The 22,394-nt window shown below is 45.4% G+C and overlaps 1 protein-coding gene across 2 annotated transcripts in view; it reads right to left on the bottom strand.

Moving 5' to 3' along the window:
• The window catches only part of LOC147882224 (lysine-ketoglutarate reductase/saccharopine dehydrogenase bifunctional enzyme), a 257,686-nt gene that overhangs the window by 99,259 nt on the left and 136,033 nt on the right, over positions 1–22,394 (bottom strand). For both annotated transcript variants that reach the window (XM_087401328.1, XM_087401327.1), the window contains 4 exons: positions 12,894–12,959; positions 9,793–9,910; positions 9,495–9,624; positions 3,367–3,446 (listed from right to left, as the gene is read on the bottom strand). In XM_087401328.1, the coding sequence (XP_087257454.1) occupies positions 3,367–3,446; positions 9,495–9,624; positions 9,793–9,910; positions 12,894–12,959 (394 nt within the window). The remainder of the gene's footprint in view (positions 1–3,366; positions 3,447–9,494; positions 9,625–9,792; positions 9,911–12,893; positions 12,960–22,394) is intronic.

The following is a 22,394-nucleotide window of genomic DNA, read 5'->3' as shown; positions in this document are numbered from 1 at the left end:
CGGTTAGGTGCCCTACGAGGTCTCCAGGTAAAGCCGAAAGCATCCAATCCTTAGCCTGTAGCCTGGAGGGGTGGACACCATGGAGCAAAGAGTGAGGTGGCATACTCCTGCTCTGAGTCTGTCTTGAGCTGCTGAAGCTCGTCTTTGGAAAAGGTAACTGTTTTTGCGGCCGGTGGTGGAAGCGTTCAAGGATTGGCTGAATGGGAACCCTGGGTGACCTAGGAGTGAACAAGGGTGACCTAGAGGTGAACATGGGTGATAGAGGTGAACGTGGGGAGGTGACAAGAGTGAACAGGGTTCACCTAGGTGTAAACATGGGTGACCTAGAGGTGAACATGGGGAGGTGACATAGGAGTGAACATAGGTGACAGAGAGGTGAACATGCGGAGGTTACATAGGAGTGAACAGGGGTGACCTAGGCGTGAACAGGGGTGACCTAGAGGTGAACATGGGTGACAGAGAGGTGAACATGGGGAGGTGACATAGGAGTGAACAGGGGTGACCTAGGTGTGAACAGGGGTGACCTAGAGGTGAACATGGGTGACAGAGAAGTGAACATGGGTGACAGAGAGGTGAACATAGGGAGGTGACATAGGAGTGAACATGGGTGATCTAGGTGTGAACAAGGGTGACCTAGAGGTGAACATGGGTGACATAGAGGTGAACATGGGAAGGTGACATAGAAGTGAACATGGGTGACCTAGGAGTGAACAGGGGTGACCTAGAGGTGAAAATGGGTGACAGAGAGGTGAACATGGCGTGGTGACATAGGAGTGAACAGGGGTGACCTAGGAGTGAATAGCGGTGACCTAGAGGTGAACATGGGTGACAGAGAGGTGAACATGGGAAGGTGACATAGGAGTGAACATAGGTGACCTAGGAGTGAACAAGGAACTTACTGGAATATAACAAGACCAATTTGCCAACTTGGAATTCCCTCTTCTTGAGATTTCTGTCATGCCATGCTTTCTGCCTTAAGTTATCATCCATCTCTACCATGACCCTAGTGGTCTTCCTGTGGAACTCATATGGCATAACCGCCTCCAGGCCGTAAAATAGCTGGAATGGTGAATATCCAATGCTAGCCCTGTATGCTGTTCTGTAAGCAAAAAGAGCGGCTGGTAGTAGAATATCCCAATCTACCAAGGAATGAAGGCATAACTGAGCCACAATATGAGACATGGTCCGATTGGAGCTCTCAGCCAAACCATTGGCTCAAGGGTAGTATGAACTAGAGGTCTAGTGAACAATTTGCAATTGGGTGATGAGGTCAGTAATGACATCATTGAGAAAGTGGGTACCTCTGTCACTCATCAATTCCACAGGACATCCAAACCTAGAAATGATTTGATCATACAAGAATGAGGCCACAACTTGAGCAGTTCAGGTCTTCGCGGCCTTCGCCTCCACCCATTTAGTGCCATAATCAGTAGCAATCAGAGCATACTTGTTCCCTCTTCGAGTTGCATGAGAGATGGGTCCAACAAAATCCAATCCCCATCTATAGAAGGTTGGTACAGGGCTGGATGGCTGAAGGGGAAGGTACTCCCGTCGGGTAGGCTTCGGCCCCCCTCTTTGACATGAGTCGCAGCGGCGCACATAAGCATAGCAGTCTTGGAATAGCTTTGGCCACCACAACCCAGAGTGCATTATCTTTCTAGCAGTGGCCTCTGGTGCCATATGACCTCCCCCCATTCCTGAGTGAGCCTCCTGAAGGATTGCTTGTGTTTCATGAGGGAGCACGCACCTCCTTAAAATGTGGTCCTTCCCCTACTTGTACAGCTGAGTTTGAAAGGAGCAGCCTAAACAATCTGCCTCCGCTTTTGTGCTGGAGTTAACCCTTTGGGGAACTCACCTGTAGACAACAAGTGTACAATGTTTGCATACCATGGGGGAAAGCAGTCCATAGCAAACAGGCAGTCATCTTTTGGTACTGTGACACCGACACAGAAGAGGCCCGCAATTTATAGAACTGGAGAGAGGGTGGCCTAAATCAATGGCACCTCTCCTACATCAAAGGAGGTAACTCCTAAATCATAGGAAATCCACAATCATAGGCACCACCCCATGTGCGGGTTGATGAGGTGGCAGCCTAGGAGTCTAAAAGCTTAAGGAGGATCATGGCTTTGATACCAAATGTTGGAACATGGGGGAGAATAGATGCACTGTGGCAAGAGGAGTGAGAACACAAAAGATGTAGCAATGGGTGTTCTGTTGATTTAAGAGGGAAGTCCCTCTTTTATAGAAATGGAGAGAGGGTGTCCTAAATCAACGGCACCTCTCCTACATCAAAGGAGGTAACTCCTAAATCATAGGAACTCCACAATCATAGGCACCACCCCATGTGCGGGCCTTTGCATTACATCATCACCTTTGTCATGGCCTATGGCACTAAGTGTGCCTCTTCTACACACACACACACACAACCATACGACTGCTAGTGGATGCACACATGCTCCTAGCAAGCATTTGATCACACATATCCCAACAGTAGACGGACACTAGAATATCAAAGTGTATATGGGATATCTCCCAATATGACACGTGGCACTCACACATAAGCCTTTACTAACACTACTAGTAGAACACACTAAAACATACTCAACTTGACTTCACGTTCCAACAACGTCTTATATCACAAACTTGTTCACTTCCCAACCACTCCCTGGATCTGATCATACCTACCTTTTATTTTTCTTATCTATCCCCCTATCACCTAGAGCACATCATGCCCCATTTACACTACTTCCCAGGAGATTCATTTTGACCATACACTAGCTCTTGCCTATGTTACCCGCCTATCCCATATGCTGGAGAACCATGACATGATCCCACTTCTAGAGGACAAAGCTGCACTTATCACCCGTTCCTTACATGATCTTCCATTTACTCTTTCCTGCATACCACTAGATCCCCCGCCGACCACCCCCGTTGGATCGGTCACCTGCAATAGCTGCTACAATGATGAGTATAAGGCCTTGTGCCGTCAGCTCAAATTCAAAACCAAGCATCATCTTATTAATGCAGCAGAGACTACTCGAGTCATATTTGAAGAGATGTTTTTTAAGATGACAATATATATTTTGAATTCATACATATATGTTTTGAAGAATTGCATTTTTGCCTGAAGGCATTGACATCTTTGTTTGGATGTTCATGTAGTAATAATGAATCTAGAAGTTTGATAAAGATTACTCATCTCTTATCTTTTGTTCTCCTAAATTGTTTCCTTTGCAAATTTGGTAGCATTAGCCAAAGAAAAAGTGATAGACAACTTCTATCTTTAATGATGTATCCATTTGAGAGCAAATTCAAGAAACATAACTCGAACTGAAGATGAATGTAGGATACAAAGGAAAGCGTTACCAGCAATATGTATAACCTTTCCATTGTCTTTGTAAACTGCGGCATTGCGACTAGCTTTCAAGGCTCCAGAAGGATTCCAACTGTTGGATTGAAGACAATTAAATTTGCGGCTTTATTATAGACACCACATAAACTTGTCTTATCTTTGTATAAATCTTTGAACACATGCAAAATGCCTTGAAAAAATTTTGCATGATCCTGTTTTGTAATCATTTAAAACATTTTGCAACATATCTTTGTAATCCTAGACTAGACTTATACAATCTCTTGACCGCCTATTCCCATCGGAACAAAAAAAATGGAATGGTGATATAGGACATGTTTTTTCCTGACCCTATATACACACACACCTTTTTTTTTCTTTTCCTTTTTTTTTTTTTGGGGGGGAGGGGGGTGTAAAAAGGAGTATTCATTAGAAAAAATATACATTCATAGCTGTCTCAAAACGAGATAGCTACTACTCTAAACTAAAAACAGTACTTAAATACTTTTTACTGGGCCAAAGGAAGGTCTCCAAGAGAATGCGCATCTTGGAGAGATCAATGCAAGGAAGAACAGTGTTAGATATCAATGCTCCACTCTCGTGTAACTACGCGGGAACCAGCTAACTCTACTTGTAAGCCCCCCATATAAGGAGAAGGAATTTGAGTAGCTCGGTTATCCGGTAGGTCTTGGTTTGGACACCAGATGGGGGCCATGTGTGGCTTGATGGCTGGACGGCTTCAGATAGAGTTGGCACATTGCCAACTAGGCTACATGCAAGTGCGGGAAGGCATCCCATGACTGACCGCATTGAGGGTAGACAAAGCATTTCCCGGGGCAGCCCATTCTCGGGTTGCGGGACCCGTTTGGAGCCCCAGATGATCCCAGATGGCTGTGGGCCGAACAGTAACCATAGGTTAGTTGCTCTATTTTGTGCCACGGTTCTATCGTGTGGTCGGTGGCCTATTTAGGGACCGGCCCCCAGTCGACCGTTTTGGGCGGACTAGGTCGGTCACCCAATTGGGTCTTACCGACTACGACTGGTGACTATATAAGAGAAAGCCCGTGAAGCCCATTATTATCACTGGCTACAGCAACCCTGATTTCTTAGCATCCAGCCTCCGTCCTCTACTGTTTCCAGCACGCCATCGAAGCTTCTCACACAGCAGCACACGGCTGGGAGGCAGCGCCATCTATTGTATCAATTTTACAGTAATCACATTTTTTATTCTCCATACTATCTGCTTTTCTCTCTTGCATACGAGATCCTATTATCTGTTGAGCACAGACGTTGTATTGTTTTCTTACAAACAGAAGAAATGGTAAATATCTAACCGAGAGTGCTCGTGTAGGCGAATGTTATGAGCATGATATAACAAACACAAAACCCAATAAAGCCACCAATAAAATACCTGATCATAATCTAGTCTAGAGGCATATCTGCCAAATAACAAAAACTGGGAAAACGAGCAAAAAGACCAGCTCTCAGCCTAGGGGGAAAAATCACACATACACACTTTTTTTTTTGGTGGAATCTTTGAGTCATTATATTACAAAAAAAGCTATCCCAAAAAGGGAGAGCTATAATACATCAAGAGAAAATCTCACTGTAGGACAAATCACACACACACACACTCACACTATTTTTGTATGTAAAAGAACCTTTCATTAAGAAGAATGTACATTCATAGCTGTCTCAAAGTGAGACAGCTACTAATGCTAAAGAAGCTGAAAAGAGAACATATGATAGCTCCAGTAAGCTAGTATAGGAAAGATAAAAACAGTGAGAACACTTCCATTTGGGCCACAGGAAGATTTGCACAAAGATAAAGAACGGGTACTAAGTGGTTCAAAAGAGAATTGATACATGGTAAAGTGATCTAAATGGACTTGTGAAAGAAATCACGATTGGATATAAGTGTTAGGAATTGGAGTCCAGTTGAGTGAGTTTTATGTGTGTTTTAGTCTAGTGTGTCCTATGGATGCCACATGTCATATTGGAAGATATCCCCTATGCACTTTGGTACTCTAATGTCTAGTGTCTAGATTATATGAGGCTATACTTGTGTTGTGTGTCACATCATAGGGAGTCAACATCAAGCTTTCTCAATGTAAGTCTTTCATCGATTTAGTACTTTCATGTCTCTTTCAGTTCTTTCCATTTCCATTTCCATTAGTTGCATTCTTTACTTTACTTTTCCTCTTCCTACCCTACCTCCTCTCCCTACTCCTCTATGCTCTAACATATGGTATTAGAGTTAGCACTCCTCTCTTCCTTCCTCCTTGCTTCTCCAAGGGAATGAGGTTGAGGGAGGCTACTCTCCCTCTTTCCTTATGGAGAGTCCACACTTTAGCCTCTTTATCGCCTTCTCCTCCTTCACCGTGACCTTGCATTCTCTCATGGACACTCTTCACTTAGCTATGCCACCCTCTTCCTCACTTTCGTTGTGAGTTTCGATTCAATTGCTGCTGAGGCTGCTGGTATACAAGTCACATTGGAGCTGCGTCGCTTGCTGCATGGAGCTGATCTGCTCTGCTGCTACATGGCATGGAGACCTCGTGATTTGCTGTGTTGGCTGCTACGTGGAGCTGATTTTCAGCTGCTGCGTGGAGAAGATGAATTGGATCTACAAGCGTCAACTGCTATCCACTATAGCTGCAAACATCATTGTGTGGAACTGCAAGCGTCAATCATGGACTGTTTTTCACAACCTGATTACTACATGGAGTTATAAAGTATCGTTTTGCCTTAGTGTCATGCACAAGCATCAAAAAACACGGTCCTAGGTGTGTTATCCGAACCAGTACTTATCGGACGGGAGCGCCACTTTTCAGCTTCACCTTTGCTGAATGGAGTCTTCTAAGTCTACTATTATCATTGAGAAATTCTCTAGCAAGAACTTTCCCACATGGCAAACCAAGTTGAGGATTATTTTTATGAAAAAACGTGCATGGAATGTTGTTAGTGGAAAAGACAAAAAGCCTTTAACAGATGAAAACATAACTCTACAATGGGATAATCTCAATGACAAGCTCTTGCTATTATTGGTTTGGGTTTGTCTAATGAAGTTATATATCACTTAGATTTTGATTACAATGCATAAGAATCATGGGAAAAGCTAGAACACCTGTTTGGTAACAGAATTATCAACTCCAAAGTATTTCTCAGATAGGCATTCTTTAAGATTCAAATGAAGCATGAAGACTCTCTCAATGCACATTTGAATCATATGGAATCTCTCATCACACAACTTTCTACGTTGAAGGTCCCTGTTGGGGAAGAAGATCAGATTGTTGTACTCCTTTCCAGCATTGAGGACATTCCTATATATCGTGACATTATTCCGACACTTCGTGTGGCACGAGACATGAAATTTGATGAGATGGTTGCAATGCTCATTGATCATGATAGAAGACACAAGGATGACCATGTCCATGAGGAAGTGGCATTATATTCTAAGGGTAAAAACAAATTCAAGCCTCTCAAGTGTACATATTGTAAGAATCTTGGCCATACAGAGGATCGTTGTTTTCAGAAGCTTGCCAAGCAACAATCTAATGACCATGCTAACTTGGTTGCAGCTACTGCTAGTGAAGAAGAAGAAGACATCCCCACACCAACTCATGCTCTTACTGCTGAAATCCGACATCTCTTTCTTCCCAAAGAGGTAGATGAGGATGATGAGCATGTTTTCTAAATCTATCTATGAGTCATGGGTACTCTGCCCTGAGTAGTTTCCCAAAACTGATTGAGAGTATTTGTCTCCTTGAGTCAATAAAGGTTCTCAGCCTTGGATAGTCCTCCTAAATTATGTATCGCTTTGTTATGTGTGGCTCCATGTCACTAATTAGTCCCGTTTTGGAGCCAGGAAGGGGATGTATTGTGGGAGCCTCATTGTATTGGCCTTTGATGGAACTTTTTATCAGGCATGGCCAAGTTCCACGATATTGGTGTAGCCCCTAGACCTATGAGCTGGTCATGTAGCCATTCTAAGACATGAGCCTCTGAGTCATGTTGAGTCTCAAGCCATGAGAGTGCTTGGATCAACCTCTGAACATGCTTAGACGTTAGCCTCTAAGTTACATGGATTAGTAGATCTCATCATTACCATGTTTTGTTCTCGGTTCCATTCCAGTTGTCCCTCACCTTTCCTCTATGGGGAGCTGTTAGGAAATGGAGTCTACTTGAGTGAGTTTTATGTGTGTTTTAGTCTTTTGTGTCCAGGCTTCGGTTTTCGTAACAGCACCTGGATAGATTGATTGATTGATATGGCCCACTCTATAGTTGTTGTTATAGTTGACTTTTTTTTTTCTCTCTGCCTTGGATAGGCCTAGCATTTTTGTTCCAAGATGTTGGTGCTATGGTTTCCTAGACCTCTGAGTTGGTCATGCATCCATACTAAGACATGAGCCTCCGAGTCATGTTTGGGATGTAAAGCCATGAGAGTGCTCAATCCGACCTCTAAACCATGCTCATACTTTAGCCTCTGAGATTGCATGGGAGCCATGTCTAGTTCTGACATTGCACAATTTGATGACCATCATAGATCTCGTTCTAGGTTCCATTCCAATAGTCCCTCACCTTTCCTCCATGGGGGGGGTGTTAGTGTGTCATATTGGGAGTTATCCATATACATTTGGTACTTAATGTGTGTGTGCCTATCCTATAAAGGCATTGTACTTGTCCTTGTCAAATCACTCAACTCATTCTAGTACAAGCTACTTTGGTCCACACGTGAGTACTTGTTCATTGCTTTCATTTCCTTTCCATTTCATTATGTTTGCTATCTTTCCTTTATGTTCCTAGTGTTAGCTTTCTTCTCTCCATACCACTATGTTCCTTCAATCTCAATGGCATGGTTGGGACTCACTTGACGGTAACTCATGGAGTGTTGAGAGTTTATATTAATTGGAGGTGCTTGCATTTTCACTGGCTTTGCATGAGCCTAGATGCTCCTAATTTATTTGGTCCAAAGGGATCCACACTGCGAGAGATGTGCTCGACGATGATGGTACCGTGTTGTCTATTCCTAAGGCAGTCGGGACTAAACTATCAATCTATTTGGCATACACTTTCTCAGATGCTTCAGTCCCCAAACTTGACCTCACATAATGTCTCAAACACTGCGCTCTTTACTCACTTCTTCCATTATTGTTGTGGCTGATGTTTTTTTTTCCATGAAAGAGACTTCTATTAAGTATTGGAAAAAAACCGCATGAGCAAGCTCGATGTGGAAATACATCATGCTGGACATAATAAAAAACACTCTAGAAGAGTAAGCAAAAACTGCTACCTCCCCCTTGGATTTCATATGATGCGAACCATATTTGTCTATGACTTGTAATGCAAGGAGGTGGAGGTGGTAGAAAAGATTGCATCAACTTTGAAGTTGCAAACTCCCTCTTTGCCAACAAATTTTCTTATGGCGATTTATACTTGGAGTTATTCCATCTGTGCAAATCCTAGCACGCAGGCACATTGCCCCTGCTACTTGCCACATATATCTAGCTCCAATGGAGTCCATGGCCTAGTGCTGCTTGCTTTGGCAAGCATTTCTAGCTATTGGGATCCATCCTATTAGGCAGGGATACAATCCTTTTTTCACTTGGGTTTGTTATTGGGCACTTTGGACTCTTATGGAAAGATGAAAACAATAGAGTACTTGATGATTCGTCTCTAGCCAAGTATCATTCCTTCCGGACCTCTTTGCGATGCATCCTATTAGGCAGGGACAAAATCTTTTTTGCACTTGGGTTCGCTATCGGGCACTTTAGACTCCATGGAAAGATAAAAACCAGAGATTATTTGGTGGTTCATCTCTAGCCCAAAATCATTTGTTTTGGACATCTTTGCAGCAATCGTTCTTTGATTGTCTATGTGCTCATCAGCTCGATTATTGTCCATACTTGTCATACAGTGCTATCTTTTGATGTTGTAGTTGTATGTTCCATATTTGGGCACTGCTTAATGTAATATGAATATAAATACACTTCACCAAAAAAAAAGAGTGTGTGCACGTGCGTGCATGCATGCGCGCACATATGTACAAGAGCACATGTGTGCATCAATGAGATGGGAACACCTTTTCAAGTAAAAGTTTAACAACTTTAAATAAACCTCAAATGTTGCAAAATTTATCATTGACCTGAATTTATAGCCCAAAGGGTTATTGGCACTGGCAGGAGAAGGGAGACCTCCACAATATGAAATAAATGACTGAATACGCCCCCCTTGCAGATGTGCGTCATGTATCATTTTCATAGCCATCATATGATCTGCATAATTTGGTTAGAAAACCACATCTGCTTTCATCTTGTCCCACATATACCTGTACACTACTAATAAGTCCACTATTTGATTCAAAATCAGCTGTAAAATGTGAGATAAAAGGTCAAGAATGATCACTAATTATTCCGCAAAACTATAATGCATAGGTCTACTACCTATTCCAGGATCCAAACCCATCTCACAAAGTAGTGCAACATTGGCATCCTTGGCTTTATCATGCATTGCAGACATTTCTTTACTAACGTAGCTGGCTGTCACAAGATGTCTTCCTGCCTGCAACATTGAAAAGTATGTTATTAAAATCTATCCATTTGAAATCCTGCAAGCCCACTTAAAAGTCACTATTTAAGTAGTATCTATGCTATGATTCTTAAGAGTTGTTTTTACAGAAACATTCATGAATGTTATGAATTTTTAAGAGCTGATGATATAAGAATATAAACAATATGAAACCAAAGAAATACAAAGAAGATAACACACTGGAATTCATAGAGAAAAAGGACAAGGAAAAACATGAAAATTTTAGAAACAATGTCAAAGAAATGCAATAGAGCTGAGAGATGAGCAGCAAGGAGAAGTATGCTTACACTAGAGGATGGGCATGCTGCTACAAAGGTGAGGACTGCGGCAGAATTTCCCATGAATCTTTTGGTTCTTATAGGAAATTTGAATGCAGCACCGAGGAGTTTATTTGATAAATCAAGACAGCTGTGTGTTTTTTCTTCCATTAAAAAGACTTCTATAAAGTATGAAAAATACCCCAAGAGCAATGCTCATGGTAGAAACACATCATGCATAGCATGAGAAATTAAATACTTTGAGTTGTCAAAAAACTTTCTCATCAAGAGCTAGTAAAGCACGAGGGTTGAGGCTGAAAGTGCCATCTCAACCCATGGGTGGAGTCTGAGAATCTACTCCTTGAGAAAAATAGTCATCCTAGTAGAAGCCACCCAGGAAGACCCCAACATGCTCAGCCAAATGGCCAGCAAAGTGTGTACAGTATCAGTCCAAATACTAGCCAATGTGTGTTAAGGGTGGACCTCGGAGCCATCTAGAGCTTTTGTGAATTTGGATCTCTTAATATGCCACGCTGAAATGCTCGCTGTAATCTCCCAAAAAGTATCCAATGTATAGGGGTCTATAAGGAGAGTGGGGACTATCATCCAGTGAGCATGAGTGAACTAAATGTCATCGAGCCAAAAGAGCCCAAGAAAGGTCATGTTTCTCATAAAAGACCTAAGGGCACAAAAGAGAGAGCCAAGCCACCGAAACTTAGGTCATGAAGAAGGGAAAGAGAACAAAAGTGCTCAAAAGACTAGCAATCCCCTTCTAGATAAACCTCGCTTGGCTGCAATCCCATAAATAATGCTCAATGGCAATGAGGGCAAGTGGGGCCTGCCCCAAACCTAGACGTCCATAGGTTCATTGCATCCTGCATGAATAGAAAGGAAAAAGAAAAAATAGATTTTTCTATTCTTGAGGGATGTCTAGAGTCTTCTCCAAAATAATTTCAGCAAGTCTATAGAAAGAATCATACCCTCCTTGTGTCGTAGGCAGCCCTACAATAAAGTCCATGGAAATGCTCTCCCACTTACTCAGTGGTATTTCCAAGGGCTGTAAAAGTCCGGGTGACTTCACCCGCTCGGCCTTACTTACCTGACACGAGAAACACCGTGTCACATATTCATGAATATGCTTTTTCATCTTTGGCCAAAAGAAATCTCGCTTCATGAGATCATATGTCTTTTCAACCCCTGGATGTCCCGCACATGGGCTATCATGGCACTGTCGAATGACTCTCTGCCTGAGATCATTCTGACTAGGTACTACTACCTTGCCATTTCTTTTCAGCATACCATCCCTTATGGTATATCTTGCATAAGTTTGGCCTTTTCTGGATGCCAGGTCATCCCTGCGAGCCACTTGGAGTAGGGCATATAAAGGTGGGAGAATTTTGCAATGTATGACATGTAGGCATTTTTTACACTCTCACAGAGGATCGAGGAATCAATTGGTTATATATTCTTCCACCCTGGTTGTAATGCCTTACACTCATCATTGTAGGAGCTATTGCAGGAGATTGATCCAATATGTGGTAGATGGGTGGGTGAGGAAGGTAGAATACTGTGAGGGGCAAAAGGGGGCACTGTATCGTAGTAGGGCTCGAACTCGAGGGGCACACCAAGGCTGATGCCGATACTGTTGATGATGATGTTGATGACAATGACAATGATGAGTCTATAGCTGAGGCTGAGGCTGCAACTGGTGCTGAGGTGCACACCGGTACTATCAACCTATATAGTTATTGCGTGTCCACTGATTGTTAATGTTGTGGATTGTGTCCTGCTTTCCTTTTCGTTGCTTGGTCTGTTGATTTTTTAAATCTCTCCGCCTCCATTGTCTCTTTTGCCATGTTTTCATGTTCCCACACTCTTCCTATGTTTGTTGTTGTTTTTGCTGTTTTTTTTCCCAGCTTCACGGTGGGGAGAAGGGAATGGTGCCCTTCATGCCCTCATGTTTGCAAAATGGAAAAGCAAAGGTAGGTAGATGGCAGGAAGGGGGCAGACTGGAGAGAAAGGGGGGTAGGGCAGCAGCTAGGTACAGGCAGGAGTGAGGGGATTTAGCAGGAGAGAGCTGTGTGAAACAAGGGGGTTCGGGGAGGAGGGCTGTGCCAAGCTGGGTGGGAGGGGGGTGGGGTGTCTGTACGGATCAAGGGGAAGGAGAAAAGTTCCCAGCAGGGATGGGCAGGGGAGAGGAGCGAACAACTGAGGGGAGGGGAGAGATGGACTGATGGAGCGGGAGAGATGAGCTGCGGGGACAGGGAGAGAACGGGGATTATACATTGTACAAAATTGGTGGAGAGCAAAGGGGACTGACGAAGAATAAGAGTAGAGGAAAGAAGAGGTGCTGAACGAGCTCGAGCTAGAAGTAGTATATTGTGAAGACTCGAGTTGCACTTCTTTCCATCCAAATCCTGACATTTTGTCCATTTTTCTGTTTGCCTCATATTTGATTATTGGCATAGCTATAAGGCCTTGATGTCTTTTTCATCATAAGCAGGTCGCCCATATTGGGACCTCCCTTGTCTTTAAACCAAGCCCAAAGTGCTTCAGATTTACCAAATCTTAGTTAAAGAGGAGAGTGCAACTATATTGAATGCCAAAACATTTTTCAGCTACAACACTTCTTTAATTTCTGGTAAATTTTAAAACATAACTATACATAAATGGGAAAGGAAGTTTATGTAAATCATTACCTCAATGCAACAATTGGCTACCATGATATGGAAAGCTGGAGGGAGCAGACTTATCACCAGGGATGCCTGCACACAAAGCACAATGGAAACATTACGAAACTTAGATCCATTCACATGAAAGAATACAATGTTAGTGCCGAGTACATAGCTTGAGCCAATTCAATGGCTCTCAAGTGATTTCTTAGCCTGTAATTTGATACCAATAAATTAAAGAAATCAATCATAAAAGTATTTTCTTCCCCATGAAAGAGGCTTGAATTAAGTATAAATAAACCTGGAAAGAGCAAGTGCTCAAGACATCAAATACACCATGCATCAGCGCATGAGAAAACCTGACAAGATCAAGCCCTATTCAAATGAAAGAGCCAAGATTGAAGCTGAAAGTGCCACCTCAAACCAAGAGACTATTGAAAGTGCCACTGGTCTACTACAATCCTCCAATGAATAGAAAGCCAAAGGAATATAATAATTTTTTTTTTCCTGAGAGATGTCCAGAGCCTTCTCCCAAAAAAATTGTGCAAATCAGCTGAAATGTGGCTTTCCTCTCAATGGGGCTATGGAAGGCTTTCAGCCCCTGATATTCAGCTGGAAACTCCTGGCATTGCTTACAATGTATTGAAAGAATGGGAGGCTCTTCTCGTGATTTGATGCATCAATCGAGTCCCGCTCTCCATGAGTCCCACTGCAAGTACTTCATGGGGATATTCCCATAAATCCAAACCCTCCAGAAGCCAAGAGGGATGCTCTCTGGATGTAGCTCTAAATAGCAACCAGACGCCATAATACACTGCTCCATGTATCCACAATCTTGACTGCTCAAAGCATGCATCCACCACGATATCCTCATATGTGGACCTGGAAAGCCTGCCCCCAAAGTGCACATTGAGAAAAGCATCTGCATTTGTACCTTGCTGGAGGCCTATGACCTGTAGACGGGATTCCTAATCTCAAAAAGACCCCCATCCATCTAATAATAGTGTGGCTGCATGTCTTCTGCATGGGCCTGATTCAAGGTAAGGCTGCATCAATCTCCTCAAGCCTCTTACTTTCTCTAGGGTGAGTAACCAACTGAAATATGTGTTTCTCTGGAAGCTTTTTGAAAGTATTCCATAAGGCTATAGAGGAAGCAGGTCCTCTCTCCCACATGGACCACTGCATATAACTAGAAAAGCCTAAGGGCCTGCCATTATCATCAAGAATTGAGTCATTCCATATGATAGGCTATATCATCCTCTGAGGAGGGAGGGATCCTTCAAAGAGAGTTTTGGAAGCTGCCCCAAGCCTTCAGAATGCCAGCCATAAGGAGGGAGGAGGGCATCTTGAGGTGTGCCGAAGTAAAAATCCACTTGCTGATGTCCATCCAATCAACAGCTGAGGAAGGCATATAGGATCCGATGCACTAAATTAAAAAATCCTTCCAAGTCTCCTGTCCTAGCATTAGTCCTCTTATTACTAACTTGCAAAGCAAGACCTACGCTGCATGATATTGAGGCCCCCTTCATCAATGGGAGAATCAAGGTGTCCCAAGCGACACTAGCTACAGTACTTACTTAACCATCAAGCCCACTCCATTCAAAATTTCTTATTGGACTTTTGAGCTGAGTAATGCAGTCCCTAGAATGGCACCGACATAAGAAAACAACCAAGTTGTATGAAACAAGAATTCACAGCAACTGAACAAGATCAATAAGTGTGATGGAGGTACAAGAGCAAGAAACCAGGGCCACAAATACTTGGATTAAACTCATAGGAGGGCTGCCCGAGGGCTTGACTCTAGAAAACGGAAGCATGGAATCAAAGATTGAACATCTCAAGAAGACAATCCCTCAGATTGAGTGGAATCCAAGAGATAGACTTTGTCAACCAAAAGGGGGCAAAGGCAAGAATAATCTTTCAAGATAAGACAACAAGGAACAAAGTCCTCAGAAAAACTAACAAGCTGAGAGGTACCTGAACATAGATTTCAGACGAGGTCACTCCAACTCAGCTCAAGGCAAGAAATGCAGAATTGAAAAAAGTAAAAGAAGCTTGAAAGGAAGGAAAATGGGCTGTTTATCGAGATGGTATAGCACTAATCTAGACCCAAAGACTCTCAGTCTGAAAATGATGTAATGAAGGCCACTTCATAATAGTATTAGAATTTAGCAGTGAGCTAAATAAGTCCAGCTGAGATGCTTTGTGCACTCATCGATACTCTTGACACTCAGAGATGTAAGGGTTTCTCCTTTTTTGGATGTGTACTTTGTCTCATAGCCCCGTGAGGGCTTCTGCAAACATTAATAAATATTTCTTTCTTTCTTTCTTTCTATGGAAAGGAAAAAATCATAGAGTCTTTGGGGATTCTCCCTAGCCAAGTTTAATTTCTTCCATGCATCTCGACATCAATCATTCTTTGACTCTCTGCATGCCTTGATTTGGACTATCCTGCATACTTGTCTTACAATGACATCAATACAAATAGAATTCACAAAAATAAAAAAATGGCGTGAAAGTGTGTGCACGCATGTGTAGTGCGTGACAAAGCGTGAGGAAAGAAAGAGCGCGCGCGCGTGTGTGTGTGTGTGTGTGTGCACGCGCACCCGTACGTGTGATTATGTGGTTGTGGATGTAAGCCTGGGGAAACACGAAGTGTGAGCACGTGTTCTTGTGTGAGAGAGTGAGTGTTCTTGAGGAGGCCAGGGCTGAGTGAAGGGATAAGTGCACGGAGGAAATGCAGAGAACTGGGAGGGCGACAGAAGGGCGAGTGTACAGCACAGAAAGCAGTACAAGCACCATACAGCAAAAGGGGCTGAATACAGGCAGGCAAGCAGGAAGTGGTGGAAGGAGGGATGGTGAAACAGTAGCAAGGCTGGCGAGGCTGGAGTGGGAAAGAAAGGATGGAGAGGCAGGTTAAGACAGGTCTAGGCTAGGGAAAGCCAGGCTGAAGAGGCTGTGGGGAAGGCAAGCAAGAAGCTGAGGCTGAAGGACAAGTGAGCAGGTGTAATCAGGGAGCTCAAGATCCTCCAATCAGTCACAAATCAACCCTATTCACCATTCCATTATTTTATTTTTTTTTGCAAAAAAGAGACTTCTATTAAGTAAGAAAGAAACTCGCTAGAGCAAGCTCTGTGCGGAAATACAACATGCTAAGCATGTAATAAAAAACACCTCAGAAGAATGAGGTAGAAAGAAACCAAGGCTGAGGCTGAAAATGTCAACTCAACCTCGTAGAAGTCTCAGCAAGGAAGGGAGAGTCTCTCCAATCCCTGAGAAAAGTAACTCTCTTGGAGGAGGCTGCTCGAGAGGATCCCTGCATGGTCGCCCATATGGCCATCAAAGTGTGTACCGTATTTGTCCAAGTACTGGCCAAGATCTGAGAAGGGTGAACCTAAGAACCCTCCATAGCCTCAGTGCATCTGGCTCTCCAAATGTGCCATGCTGCAATGCTAGCTGAAACCTCCCATGGAGAGTCAACCGAGGAATGAGCAGCCATGAAGAGAGTGGCCGGAACATCCTCTAAAGAGCACGACTCCACAAGGTGTCGTCGGAGGTGTAGAGCCCAAGACGAGTCATGTCTCTCGAAGAAAACCTGGGGCCCTGAAAGAGTGAGCCAAGCCACTAATCCCCAGGTCATATAGAAGGGGAGGCAAACAAAAGTGCTGAAAAGTCTTGCAATCTCCTTCCATATGATTCTCGCCTGTCTGCAATCCCAAAGGCAGTGCTGTACTGTCTCTAAAGAAGAAAGGCAATGAGGGCAAGTAGGGTCAGCCCTGAACCTGGATCTCCAATGATTCACTACCATGAATAGAAAGCCAAAAGAAGAGAGTGATTTTTCTATTTCGGTGGGATTTCCAGAGCCTCTGCCAAAAAATTTTATGCACCGTGTGACGAAAGAAGGGAATGCCCTTCTCTCGGTGCTCTTCATCTATCCACTCCCATTCCCCAGGGTCCCACTGCAAAAACTTAATTGGGACACCTCCATAGAGCCATAGCCTCCATGAGCCCAGGGCAATGAGTACCAGGTCAGGATCCAAGTTCCACTGTGAAAGAGAGCCATGCTCCATGAAGCCCACTATCTTGACTGGCTGAAACGGTACCTCCAACAATATATCGTCTGTGGACTTGGACAGCCTGCCCCCCGAAGAAACATCAAAGACTAGGGCATCCTCATGTGTGTTACGTAAAGCAATCACCTGCAAAGGAATGCCCGATCTAGAAAATGCCCCCATCTAGGTGGAACAAGTAATAGGCATGTCATATGTGCCCACCCAATCCAAGGGCAAGGCTACATCAATCTGTTGAACTCTCCCTGCACTCCCTCTGAGATTATGAACCACCTGGGCCTGTCGGTGTGTAGGAAACCTCCTAAAGGCTTTCCATGCTCCCACCGTAGCCTCTCCCATCTGGGCTGCTGCATGTAAAGAGAAGCTCCAAGTGGTCTGCCATGTTCATCCAAAATACTGTCGTTCGACATGATAGGCTACCTTTCAATCTCCTCATGGGTGGACAGGGGAATCCTGCGAAGAGTACTCCTGAAGCTGGCCCATGCTTTCAGGATAGCAACCATAAGAGGGAAAGAGGGAGATCTGAGGTGGGCTGTGGTGAAAACCCATCTGGTACTGTGTATCCAATCATCTCCTGAAGTGGATGTGCGAGACTATATGCATCTGATAAAAAAGTCCTTCCAAGGCTCTTGCTCTGGCATAAGTCCTCTCACAACGGCCTTGCAGAGTAAGGCTCTGCACTGTAGATCCGGGTCAATGATATTCAAACCCCTTCTCTTGTAGGAAGAATCAAGGTCTCCCAAGCCACCCTGGCTGTAACATCAGTTATGCCATCTAGACTACTCCATAAAAAGTTTCGTACATACCTCTTGAGCTGAGTGATACAATCCCTAGAGTGGCACCAACAAGAGCATACAAACCATGCTGTGGCTAGAAGAACCTGGTTAACCACCACCACTCTGGATGCCAAGTCAAGTTTGGCTGAGCTCCAGAAAAGGAGCTTTCTTCTTATGCTCTCCAACACCGTAGCAGACTGTTGTGAAGGGGAGATGCCCACCCCAACCTGGCAGTCCCAAATATATGACGAAGACACCCCTCTGTACCCAAGTGAAACCAATATCATTACCCCAATCTGGGGTGTCATCATTGCAAATCCAAAAACCATTGGATTTATGCCAATTAATGTGTGCACCTGCAGCCGTGCAAAATAAATCCAAGGCTGTGCGGAAGGAAGTGAGTGTCCTGGGGGAGGCATCCAAAAAAACAGCCGTATCATCTGCCAACTCACTATCCAGGAGCTCTTCTTTCTGGCGGAGAGGAAGCCTCAGCCCATAAATATTAGCTTGAGATCTAAGGTAGATACTCATAGCTTCCGCCACAAACAGAAAACGAAAAGGGGCAAGAGGACATCCCTGGCGGACTGATCTACCGATCTAAAATCTGTCCCCTCTTACCCCCCCAATAAGCACCTGGCTATGGGCTGATCTGTAGAGAGAGCATACTCCTCTAATCCATGCATCTGAAAAACCAAAGCGAGATAGAGTACCCTCTAAAAAATCCCAGTCTACTCTGTCGTAACCTTTCTCAAAGTCCAAGAGTAGAATGACCAACGTCTGGCGGCTCTGCATGGCCCATTCTGAGGCCTCCCAAAATGAGAATATATTATCGAAAATACTTCTGCCATGCACAAACCCTGTCTGTGTGTCATGAATCAAATCTGGAAGAATACCCTGTAGCCGCATACCGATGGCTTTCGCTTGAATCTTGTAAAAAGTGCCCAATAGAGTGATGGGTCTCCATTGTGACACTAGATTCCTATTACCCCCCTTTAAGATGAGATGAATGAGACCATTTGTAAGTGAGTCAGGCATCTCACCAGAGTCCCACATGCCCTGCAGGGCTGATGTAATGTGATCACCAATCTGCTCCCAAAAAGTAATAAAAAAAGAAGGGGTAAGTCCATCCGAACCTGGGCACTTGCCCTTGTGAAGGGCAAGTAATGCAGTCTTGAATTCTGCATTGGTAAAAGGTGCATCAAGAGAAACATACATCTCATCCTTCACCAATACAGGGATACAATGCCAAATAACCTCTCTGGCATCATCTATGGCCTATGTGTCTGGATCTGCAGTAAAAAGGGATGCAAAAAAATCTGAAGCTACACACATGACGGCATCAAGATCTGACTGTAACACCCCGTCTGAGTCAACAAGCTGTGAGACACTATCTCTACTATGTCTGGGCCCATGAGTAGAGAAAAAGTGTTTGTTGACCCTACCACCCATCTGAATCCAAAAGAATTCCCGTCCATGAAAGGCATACTCTGCTCTTTGATCCAACAATATATGTATATGAGCCCTTGCTGCAGCAAGGCGCTCATGAATCCAAGCATCTGTGGGCCTCTTCTGCTCTTCCCTCTGAAGGGACACTAACTGCTGGTGTATACCAATTTCACGTCTGAGAATCTCAGGTCTCTTGGAATCAGCAACTGTATGATAATAGTCACTAATTCTGGATAAGGCTGCAGCTACCTGAGATGGGCGAACAACTCCACCCTGTATGTGAGAAATCCAAATCTGTAAAATATCCTCCGTGAAGCTCTCCTCTGCATAAAAAGCATCCGCAATCCTGACACTGGCAGAGCGTCCTCTCCGATGAGACTCAAGAATCTGCAACACGACTGGAAAATGATCTGAGGTGGTAACCCCAGTAGAAATGCATACACATCCCCCTCTGTCAAGTGCCCAATCGTCTAAATAAAATCTGTCAATACGTGCATGGATGGACATGTGTACTCTCCTGTTCGACCAAGAGTACAGGAGTGACTGTGGCATAACATGAAAGGCATCATCAAACCAAGTGTCCTACCACTGTACTAAAAGAGAGAGGCATCCCAGGGTGCCCTCTCCAAAGAATGAATTCCACCCTGTCTGCCTTCCTTTTTGTCTGATGGCAATTCAACCATGTTGAAATCGCCACCAATGATCCAAGAATCTGCAATGGGGGCCCAAGGTAGTAACTTCTTTCAAAAGGAGACTCGCTCCCCTCTGTTGTTGGGGGCATACATATTGAGAAGACCAATCTTACGCCCTCCAATCAAAATTATGATCCATTGAGCTCTAAAGGGGGAGATAATACCATGACCAGCAACCAAGGGTAGAATAGAAGGAGAGATCGAAATGCAAGTACCTCCCCTTGTGCTCATAGCAGGCGACCACCAGAAGGTATGTCCTGAAAGAAGTTTGCCAGACTTAGAGCAATCACTGGCATCCAACTTGTGTTCCTAGATAAAAAAGATCTCAATAGTACCTCCAGTGACACTTGAATATAGCTGATTCCGGATCAGTTGCTACAGTGATGGTGTGGAACTCCGCCTAGGCTCTGTATGTTCCCGCTGACTATCCTCATCGACAGGAGGATGCTGGGTGGAAAGGCTTACCCGACCTAGTAGAGGAGACCAGCTTCCCCTGGGCCGAAACACTCCTGCTGAGGGCAGGAAACTCAACAGGTGAAAGGATCCCCACACCTGCTGAGGGGGAGGCCCTATCAAAAGGAATGCCAATGACCGGGACCCCTAAGGTGGAGGGCACAAACTCCTCCTCATCCATGAAGGTTGCCGAGTCTGCCAGTGCCGAAAAAGAGTTCCTGAGAAGCAGGTCTCTGGCCGCGGAGTGCGAAGAAGACCTGCACTCGTGGAAGATGGAGGAGAAGGACCTGCTAGGCCTCTATCAGCAAAACTGGAGCTGGGGGCTGAGGAGGCTTGTGGTTGGGCTGAAGAGGAATCTGGAGTCCTCATCTGTGCATGCAATCCCTTGGTCGTCCTGATTGTGGCAGGAACAGTCTGTGGGGAAGAAGTATCGGTAGTCCTCTCATGATCAGAAACCAAAGTGATTGGGGCTGGTACTGGTGCATCTTAAGGCCCCTCCTGATGTGGAACTGTAGTGTCTGGGACTGTAGCAACATCTACCTTTGGAGTTTGGATGGCGTTTGTCTGAACCGGATCAAATGTCTCCTCCTAAGGTAAGGGAGCTGCTCTGATCCCTCTCCATCATGGTACTGGATGTGCTGCGGGCTTTGGGCACCCTGTTGCCCCTGGTGGTCATGGGGTGCGCGAAGCAGGGCGCCCTATTGCTACTGGTGGTCCTAGAATGCGTGGTACAGGGCGCTAGGGAGATGCAGTCGGGGTAATACGTGAAGGAGCTGCACCGGCCAATCTCTGGCAAAGTGCCCAAGGGTCCTGCAAATCCTGCACTGGTCCTATCTATCTGCAATCTCGACTCTCTGTCGAAAGAGAGAGCCATCTGGGCGCTGAAGCATGATGTGGTCATCTGAGATGTTAGGGTTAGAGACAATAACCCTAACTCGAGGCACCATGTCCACTTTGACTATCTCTGCCGAAGAAGAAGGCATGCCAGGAAGGGGGGGGATCTTAGTGACCACTCTGAATGTGGCTCCGCTAGTAGCAAGAAGTCAATGATAGACCTGAGGAAGACCAGGAAGTCTAATGAACGGTGATGTGACCTGACTGTCCTCCTCGACCGGATCGAAGCCCAAGGTGTAGGGCAAAAGAAAAATCCTCCTCGATCCCAAAGCCAGAGGATTAGCTTTGAGAACAAGGGTTGTGGACTCGTGGGAGTCGAAAACCACTTGGAAGAATCCACGTCCCAAAAGTCGAACATCTCTGAGGTGTGGGATGAGATCTCTTGGTAACGCCGCCAGCATCCAGTCTCTAGCCTGTGATCAGGAAGGGTGTGACCCAAAGATGCGGGCAAAAAGTGATGTGGAGACCTCTAGTTCCACATCTTTCTTGAGCTGCTGCAACTCGTCTTTTGAAAAAATGACGGTTCTCGCGGCCAGTGGAAGTGGACGAAGATTGGCTGAGTGGGGATCCATTCGCCAATCGATGTGAAGAGGCTGATTCAAACACTGAAAAGGTTCCGTCCGTGAATTGCTGCCCAGGACGCCCTGGAACACGGGCGCTGGAGGAAGGAGAACAGGAGAGGGTAGGAGAGAGGGGAAGAGGAGGAGAGGAGGCGGAGAGGCAACAGCCGGGGGGGAGGAAGGGGGCGAGGGAGAGGAGGCGGGGGGAGGCGGAGGGGAGCTGTGGGTTAGGAAGGGAGGGGGGGGGGGAGGGGGCTCGCTGGGAGGGAGAGGGTGGGCGGGGGAGAGGAAAGGAGGGGGCAGGGCGTGGGTGGGAGAGCGGGGCGAGGGGGCTGGAAAGGGGGAGAGAGAAGGCAGGAAGGGGGAGAGGGTGGGCGGGGGAGAAGGAGGGAGGGGGCGGGGGTGGAGCAGAGGGGTGGGGGGGCTGGCGGGTGGAGGAAAGGGAGGGTGGAGAGGAGGAAGGGGGGCGGGAGGGTGAGGGAGGAGGGAGAGGGGGAAGGCAGGGAGGGAGAGGGGGCTGGCGGAGGGGGAGAGGGTGGGCGAGGGAGGAGGAGGAAGGGGGCGAGGGTGGAGGAGGGGGGCGGGTGGAGGAGGAGAGGGAGGGCGGGGAGGAGGAGGGGAGCGGGAGGGTGAGGGA

Source organism: Dipteris shenzhenensis, chromosome 30, assembly GCF_047967505.1.
Source record: "Dipteris shenzhenensis isolate YYH24624 ecotype China chromosome 30, Dip_SZ_1.0, whole genome shotgun sequence".
Lineage (NCBI taxonomy): Eukaryota > Viridiplantae > Streptophyta > Polypodiopsida > Gleicheniales > Dipteridaceae > Dipteris > Dipteris shenzhenensis.
This window is presented reverse-complemented; position numbering and strand designations above follow the sequence as displayed.